The sequence below is a fragment of the Olea europaea genome, chromosome 11 (assembly GCF_002742605.1).
Source record: "Olea europaea var. sylvestris chromosome 11, O_europaea_v1, whole genome shotgun sequence".
In the NCBI taxonomy this organism is placed as follows: Eukaryota; Viridiplantae; Streptophyta; class Magnoliopsida; order Lamiales; family Oleaceae; genus Olea; species Olea europaea.
This window is the reverse complement of record NC_036247.1, coordinates 9,266,530-9,275,042: the sequence shown is the minus strand read 5'-3', so window position 1 is coordinate 9,275,042 and position 8,513 is coordinate 9,266,530. Positions and strand designations below refer to the sequence as shown.

The 8,513-nt window shown below is 36.0% G+C and overlaps 1 protein-coding gene across 4 annotated transcripts; it reads left to right on the top strand.

Moving 5' to 3' along the window:
• The first annotated feature begins 2,254 nt into the window (after positions 1-2,254).
• Positions 2,255-7,710, top strand: LOC111403278 (putative disease resistance RPP13-like protein 3). Of its 4 annotated transcripts, none has more exons than XR_002704432.1 (5): positions 2,255-2,845; positions 3,353-5,649; positions 6,406-6,454; positions 6,901-7,041; positions 7,093-7,710. XR_002704432.1 is itself a non-coding variant. In XM_023031713.1 (3 exons), the coding sequence occupies exons 1-2, from the start codon at positions 2,408-2,410 to the stop codon at positions 5,609-5,611; spliced, it is 2,697 nt and encodes an 898-aa protein (XP_022887481.1). In that variant the 5' UTR covers positions 2,255-2,407; the 3' UTR covers positions 5,612-5,649; positions 6,406-6,684. The 4 variants fall into 4 exon arrangements, 1 of the variants encoding a protein (XP_022887481.1); XR_002704431.1 differs by having other exon boundaries at positions 6,901-7,194; positions 7,246-7,370; XR_002704430.1 differs by having other exon boundaries at positions 6,901-7,710.
• Positions 7,711-8,513: the final 803 nt, after the last annotated feature.

Below are 8,513 nucleotides of genomic sequence, written 5' to 3'. Positions count from 1 at the left end.
ATGATTTATTGCTCAAATTCTTGAAATTGGTGGAGTTGTGTTGTGGCAGTGGTTGTGGGTTTTAGTTTGGTGTGGGCAATGATATGAATTGTTTGCTGTGACTTTAGTGGCGGTCGTGGTGCGATGGTTTGGGAATGGTTGATAACGGTCATTGATTGATTTGGGAGTGGTGGATGGCAGTGGAGTGGGTGGACGTTGGTTTGGCTTCTATGAGGTGGGGTGGGGTTAGGGTAGGCCGGTAGGGAAGAAGAAGAGAAGTTTTTCAAACTCTTTTCTTTTTTATTTTTGGTTTTTTAAATTTAATTGTTTTAATTCTTTAATATAAAAATCTAAAGTTACATTTCTACCCCTTAAAATATAGTCAAAATTAATTATTCTGGTCAACTAACGGTCAAGGTGATTTTTTAAAAAAGGTTTGATACCTCCGTTGGCACAAATGAAAGATTTGAATCAAGTCTGTTAATGAACGAAATATTTGGTACCGTGGCTGCAATTTCCCCGTTTTATGAATAAGAAAAAGATAAAATTGATGTATAGATTTTGTTGCTCGACAGCATAATAGTTTTAAGTCAATTAATATAAAAAATTTGCTTATTAGGGAATCAACCTTCAATTATTTTTGTAGTGCTATGTTTACATAATTTACTATTTTAATAAAGAAATAAATGTCGCATTTTCACATGTGAGACTCGTCCAAAAGGATTCGGTGGAAACATGAGCATGCAGCTCGATAAAAAAATTTATTTTTTAATTAAAGTGGATTAAATATATAGGTACGAGGTACGATTCTAGATCATGACAAGAGTGTTTTTTTTTCTTTTCTTTTTTTAAATTTAAATATGAAGGCATATTCATCATTTTTCAGCTTTTAAATGAAAAAATGGATGAAAGTGATTATTTCCACAATCAAATGTGAAAATAAGGATGAAAATGTCCAAAATGAAAGTTATGAATGTTTTTCACAATAATATTGAAAGTCAGGGACGTTTGTGTTAATTACCTTTTTAATAATTTATTTGGAACCATTTGCAATTTTTAAAAAGTTTGGGTAAATAATTGCAAATTGTTTTTAAAATTTTTCTTTTCTTTTTTGTGTTTTATTTAAATTTGAGGGTATATTTGTCATTTTACATTTTTAATTGAGAAATTGTATGAAAATAACATTTTTGTAATAAAAAGGTAAAAATAGGTGTAAAAATGCCAAAAAAAAAAATGAAAGATATGAACATTTTGTATAATAACATTGAAAAATAAGAACTTTTTATTCTAATCACCCTAAAAAATCGATTCATTTAGATATCCACGATCTGGTTCAAGAATCAAGAACCGACTTGGAATTAATTGGTTCTCAATTATCAGTTCCGCTCTTAATTTTGTTTGTTTGTTTTTTTTTTTTTTTAGCTCGACCAATTTCAATTCGATTTCGATTAAAATGCTTTGTCCTATTTTCAGGTATAGGCTATAGCTCATTTCAAATAGAGCTAGCAATGGCGAGCAACTGCCCCTCGAGGCATAGATTAGTGGTGCAAAGGATACGAGTGAGATTATCTCACGCCTTGCTGGCAGCCGCAGTGTGGGGGTTCGATACCTGAAATATAGAATTGGAGTCCTTGTAGGCGCAGTGTACAGGCAGCTTTTGTTCCCTAACCTACTGGAGCACATCTCGCGATTTACCTCCCTCACAAAGCTCTAAGGGCGAGGCGGTACGGACCTCAAGGTTGGGGTTCAACCTTTTTTATTTTTTAAGCAATGGCGGAGCAACTAGTGGTGGGTAGGGGTAGCACTTAGCTAGTTTGGATGGGCTTGGCTCGGCCCTTTGGCTTGTGAGTTTTATGGGCTTACTCCATTTTTTAAGTAATGTAATAAGCCCAAAATGAGCCAAAATCCATTCGACTCATGAGCTCAAAATAAGTCGACTCAACTTGACCAATTATTTGTGACAATATGCGCTCAAATAGGTCATGAATCAAGTCCGAACGAATCGAACCCATTAGCTGACGAGTGACTTAATCTCTTTACCACCGCTAATTGATTTCCGCAGACCACCAATTTTCTCAAGTCAGCGAGTCTCCCAATATGAACACACCTTTAAGAATTACTCCAATCTTACATTAATTAAAAAGTTCGTAGGCAATCGGGTTGAGAATAAAACATTATACAATGACTTGGCCGCTTGGTGATGTCAATAATTGAGCCCGGCCCGAAACTGGTTCCAAAAGCATTAATTTCCAGAAAAGATCCAAGCTTCTTCTCAGTTCCTTCCTTCTTCAATCTTCCAAAAGCATTAATTTCCTGAAAAGATCCAAGCTTCTTCTCACCTTCCTTCTTCAATCTTTCTTTCTAATCTCTACTTCAGACCAACTTATTGTTATAGTAAGATTTTCCTTTCTTTTTAATCGAACAAAAAATGTCTGATGCTGCAGTGGAATTTCTCCTAGAAAACTTGAAGCAGTTGCTTCTTTACAATGCTAATCTGATTCTCGATGTAAAGGGTCAAGTGGAATTTCTGTACAATGATCTGAGTCTGTTCAAAGCTTTCCTCAAGGACTCGACCGAGAAGCGGAACAAGAATGCCACGCTCCAAGAAATGGTGAAACAAATCAGAGACGTAGTTTATGAAGCTGAAGATACTGTGGACACGTTTGTTGCTCAGGCAGCTGTGCACAAGTCCAGGAGTAGCATCGAGAGAGCTTTTCATATATTCGATTATCCTGCAAAGCTTCGAAGTGTGGCCAAAAGGATTGAGGACATCAGGACCAAGGTGAAGGATATATATGAACACAAGAAGTTTGGGTTTGAGGCACTGCAAGATGGGGATGGATCTAGAAAATCAAAGGAGAAAAAGGTAATATACCTGTTCCATTACTCTGATTTTATCTTCAAATTCTCTGTTTTCTTGAGTGGATAATAAAAACTGGATCCATCATTTACAGCAAAAACTGAGTTGACTAAAAAGTTACTGCAATCTTTCTAGGATTGAATTGTTTAAAGCTAAATTACTATTTTGATTTACTCAAACTGGATCCATCATTTACAACAGAAACTGAGTTGACTAGAAAGTCACTGCAATCTTTCTAGGATTGAATTGTTTAATGCTAAATTACTAATTTTGATTTACTCTCCTTTGCCTCATGCTTTAACATATAAATGTTTGATTACCTTTCTTTGTTATCCTAAAGCCTTTGACAGGCTTTCTAGTCTATTATCAAATAAAATGCTAAGTTAATTTATATTGTTAGGATTTTGACATAGTGATACATTAGTCTTGCTTGCATTCCAATCTCTAATTCATTAAAATATTGGCACCTCATTTTTTGGTTTTGTGATACAATTATTGTTCACTATAATATAGGCTCCCATTGTAGAGGAAGACAATGTGGTGGGATTTGAAGATGAGGCAGAAAAGGTTACTAATCTTCTCACTGGAGGATCGGACGAACTAGAAGTTATATCAATTGTTGGTATGCCCGGCCTTGGTAAGACAACGCTGGCAAAAATGATATATCGTGATCCTAAAATTGAATATGAATTCTACAATCGAGCATGGGTTTACGTTTCTCAAGAATATAGTAGAAAGGAAGTGTTCCTCAATATTTGGGGTCATTTTGCTAAGCCCAGTGATGAGATGTATAGGATGAATGAGGAAAGTATAGCTAGGGAACTTTGTGCGTTTCTGGAGAAAGGAAAGTATTTAATTGTCATGGATGATGTCTGGACTGAAGATGCATGGAATGATCTCAAAATTGCTTTTCCCAGAAATAAGAAGCGAAGTAGAATATTACTCACTAGTCGTATCAGGAGAGTGGCTGTGCATGCTAACCCCACCATGGAGCCCCATAATTTGCGTTTTCTAACTTCGGATGAGAGTTGGACATTGCTCCAAAGGAAGGCACTTGGCGGAGAGGAATGTCCTGATGAGTTGTTACAACCTGGAAAGCATATAGCCAGAGAATGTGGTGGACTTCCACTTGCTCTAGTGGTGATTGGAGGAATTCTACTGGAAAAAGGTACTGAAAGTTATTGGTGGGATAAGGTTGCTCAAAGTGTGGATGCATATCTTTCCATGGATCAGGAGAAACGCATGGACAGTTTTATAGCTTTAAGTTTTAATCACTTACCTTATCACTTGAGAGCATGCTTTCTCTACTTTGGAATGTTTCCAGAAGATTTCCAAATCCCGGTGTGGAAATTGGTTCACTTGTGGATCGCTGAAGGGTTCATACAACAGAAGGAGGGAATGAGCCTGGAGGATATTGCGGAGGAGTACTTAGATGATCTTGTCAACAGGAATTTAGTCATGGTTGGAAAACGGAGGTCAAACGGAAAAGTTAAAACGTGCCATGTTCATGATATGCTACACGTGTTTTGCAAGAAACAAGCTGCACAGGAAAACTTTTTCCAAGAAATTAAACGGTTTGATCGTGTTACCTATTCATCTTCCTACCCTGCCATGGACATGTACCGTCGCCTTTGCATTCATTCCCGTATTTTGAATTATCTCTCTTCAAAACCATCTGGTCCTCGTGTTCGGTCCTTCTTGTGTTTCTCCTCTGAAGAAATTGTCTTGCAAGCTGAACACATTTCCTCCATACCTGGAGCATTTAAATTGCTCAGGGTTTTAGATGCTAAACCCATCTTGTTCACTCGTTTTCCTACTGATCTAACTCAACTCGTTCATTTGAGGTATCTTGTTCTGTCAAGCAATTTCAAGATCCTCCCTGCTGCCATTTCTAGCCTTTGGAACATGCAATCTCTTATAGTTGAGACTTCATCAAGAACCCTTGAAATCAAAGGAGATATATGGAAGATGATACAACTGAGGCATCTAAAAACAAATGCATCCACATTTTTACATGGTCCTCTTGCTAAATCAAGAAAAAGGAAAGATGATTCTTTGATAAATGCAAACCTAAGAACACTTTCTACAATATGTCCTGAAAGCTGCACAGAAGATGTCTTCGCAAGGGCTCCTAACCTAAAGAAGTTGGGTATTCGTGGCCGATTAGCTAAACTTTTGGATACCAGGGGTGCATCTAGTTTGTTTGGTAGCCTGGGAAAATTGGATTACCTAGAAGATTTGAAGCTACTGAATGATGTTTTTCCTGATCCACCTTCTGAAGGCAAACTAGCTGGCCTTCCCCAAAGGTATAACTTTCCACCAAAGCTAAAGAAGCTGACATTGGCAGACACCCTTCTTGACTGGAATCAAATGGCTACATTGGGAATGTTGGAAAGCCTCGAGATCCTCAAGTTAAAAGACAACGCGTTCAAGGGAGATTGGTGGCAGCCGGAGGATGGAGGTTTCCGTGCTCTCAAAGTTTTGTTTATTGGAAAGACAGATTTAGTCCATTGGCATGCTTCAACTCATCACTTCCCGAGACTCAGGAGCCTTTATCTTAAACACTGCAGTAGCCTTGAAGAAGTGCCATTCAGCCTGGCAGATGTTTCAAGCCTCCAGCTAATTGACTTGTACTGTACCACCAAATCAGCTGCTGCTTCTGCCCAGAAAATCCAAAAGCATAAGAAAAAGATGAAAAATGAGGCTGAGAAGCAAAGCACCAAACGTATTGTATTTAAGCTTTCTGTTTATCCTCCAGATCAAGATCAATGATCTCCATTATTTCGAGCTCAGGAATGCTGCCTTCACAGGTAAATTTATTCTTTTTATTTTATTATTATTATTATTTTTTTATTTTTTATTTTTTTTTTATTTTTTACTTGTTACTCTCCTGACTTGATATATGCACTCCTATTGAGAACTTAAGGAGCAAAATTTTTTTTGGAGATCCAGAGTGAATTAATTCTTCCAATATTCAGCACGATAGAAACTTTATTTTTTCTTTTTTTCCTTTTACTATACTGGTTCCTGCCCAAATTATTAGGCTTTCCAAGTGTGTTTTTTTTTTTTTTTTTGTCAATGTATTATAAATTTTTCCGTTACATGCTTGGTTCTCTAATTGAGGATGTGAATCATATTCCTTGATGATTTCTGTTGTACAAAATAGAAGTCCAAGATAACAAGTTTTACAGGCAGGAGTTTTCTCGTTTTAATCTTGCACAAGATTGAAACTTATTGCTAGTCTAGCGATGCAAAAAATTTCCGACATCTATGAGTGTTTGAACTTTCTGAATTTCTCAAATAACACCAGTTAAAAGGTAGGAAAGACATCTTTTAAATATTTCAGATGTTAGATTAGAAGTAAATCAACAGCCTTAAATCAGTTCTTTTATTTGTGAGTTTGAAATAAACTAGCTTAAAACTTCTAATAGGAAGCATACTGACTGCACTTGAACGGAATAGAATTGATTCGTAATTTGCAGGCAGAATATTTAACGAAAGATAAATTTTACTGTTTAGTTATTACATTTTTCTTTTCATATAACTGACTTTAACAATGTGTGCAGGTGGATAATCCCATGAACAACAATGCCAGAGATGTTGAACACAAGAAGTGTAGATGCTTGGACCCATGTTTTCTCTTCCCAGTCTTGTTGCACTTGCTTTGCTTGAATAAAAGAAACTATTCCACTTTATTTTACTGCATGTCGAACTTTGGAAATACTGTATTCCATTTTGTTGAAAGTGTTTAACTGGCTGCTGCTATTATTGTGACTTGTGTATGCCTCTTAGATTAAATTTGGTGTTATTTTTGTGGGTTTTCCTAGTACAGACATTTTCCTTTTCTTAGTGAGTATTGTCATTTTACTTAGATCACAACTACTTTTACCCTTTTTACACCCTCCATTTAGTTGAGAAGTTCAAAATGTTACTCTCAATACTCTGAAAACACTCAATTATTTATTCTTTAAAACGGCGTGTTTGAATATTTTTCTTCTCTACACTCACTTCGTTCCTGTCTTCCTTAACTAGAAATTAAACTTCACCTTTTTTCTTGGCAGATGTTGCTTCTACGTCCCTATTGTAGAGACACGTGGTGAGGAAAGGGATTTATGTCCAGTGTTTGTGATGAAGGGAAGGTGCTGTAGGAGAGGTGGTGGTGGAGAGTAAAGAAGATAGAGCGACACTTGGTGTAAATTGAGGTTTTATTGAAGGGAGTTGAGAAGATAGAGCGACACTTGGAGTAAATTGAGGTTTTATTGAAGGGAGTTGAGAAGATAGAGCGACACTTGGAGTAAATTGAGGTTTTATTGAAGGGAGTTGAGAAGATAGAGCGACACTTGGAGTAAATTGAGGTTTTATTGAAGGGAGTTGAGAAGATAGAGCGACACTTGGAGTAAATTGAGGTTTTATTGAAGGGAAACATAGATATTTTTTGAAGGATAAAGTTAACACGGTGAAGTTTTGCATCCGGGGATTTGAAAAATAAATATTTTTTATTGCAAAGTTGAAATATGAGTTTATCCTTGAATTATTTTGTACACATTAGGCCAGAGATATATGCCATCAGTCCATTTATCAGTCAACTTTTCAAGAATGAGAGATGGTAGAAATCAAGGGCTGTTGGGTGCCCTGGATGAGGGGATTACTCCTTCAAGAATGCTCTTTTCAATCCCGGATTTCTAGCAAGTCTCTTCAAATGTTTGATAGCATATTAGGCTTCTACTAGTTTGGGTGGTCAATATTTGTTCTGCGGTAAACATCAGTTCTGGGTATCAACTATCGTCTAGTAGTGGATTATGGTATAAATTGTTGACCAATCAATTGGCGTTTGACAGCATTAAAGCTTGATTCCTTGAACCTTTTGGTACCTCCATCATTTTCCAACCATCATTTTCTTGAATCTCTATCCGGCAGATTTCCATTAAACTTTCTTGGTCTGCAGATGAGTCAGATTTAAAGAAATTTAAAGATGGAGTTTTTATTTGATTTTTAATCCAGTACAATATTTTTTCTGAAATCTGCTATGTGTACGGAAATATGTCGCCAGAATTTTCATAGAATAGTTTTATATTAGACAATGACCAAAAAAAGAAAAAGAAAAAAAGAAAAAAAAGGAAAAGAAAACCCAACCGGCAGCATATGGGGAAATTTTGACAGCATTGTTCCTGCGCAAGCAGTGAAACTGAATTTTTCTGCACTACTTTCTGGATTTGAGGACTGTACATGTTTTTCTTCTACTTAAATTTTCCAAGATTCTAGCCTTTTTGTTTTTTAAACTGTATTTCGCTTATTTAACTTAGTGAATTGTAAGCATTAAAAATTGGTACTTTAAAATTGATGGAACCCTAAATCCATTTTTCATTTAAAAAGAAAAAGAAAAAATGTAATCCAACTTATTTTTGGCTAGCTATCTTGTGGATTGATTGTGACAGCTGCAAAAATCTACCTCAACCAAAAGACATTGACCTTTCTCGAGAGTTTACAGTTTTTTATACCTCAATTTTAATAATATTTTAAAAAATTAATGGCCCAAAATTTGACAAGTCAACAATAATGTCATCTGGGAATGTATATCTATATTAATTTGACCATTAAGCCCTCGTTTGGCCCCCATTTTCTGAAAATAAAAATGGGTGAAATAATATTTTTTTGAAAAATGAATGGTTGAAAA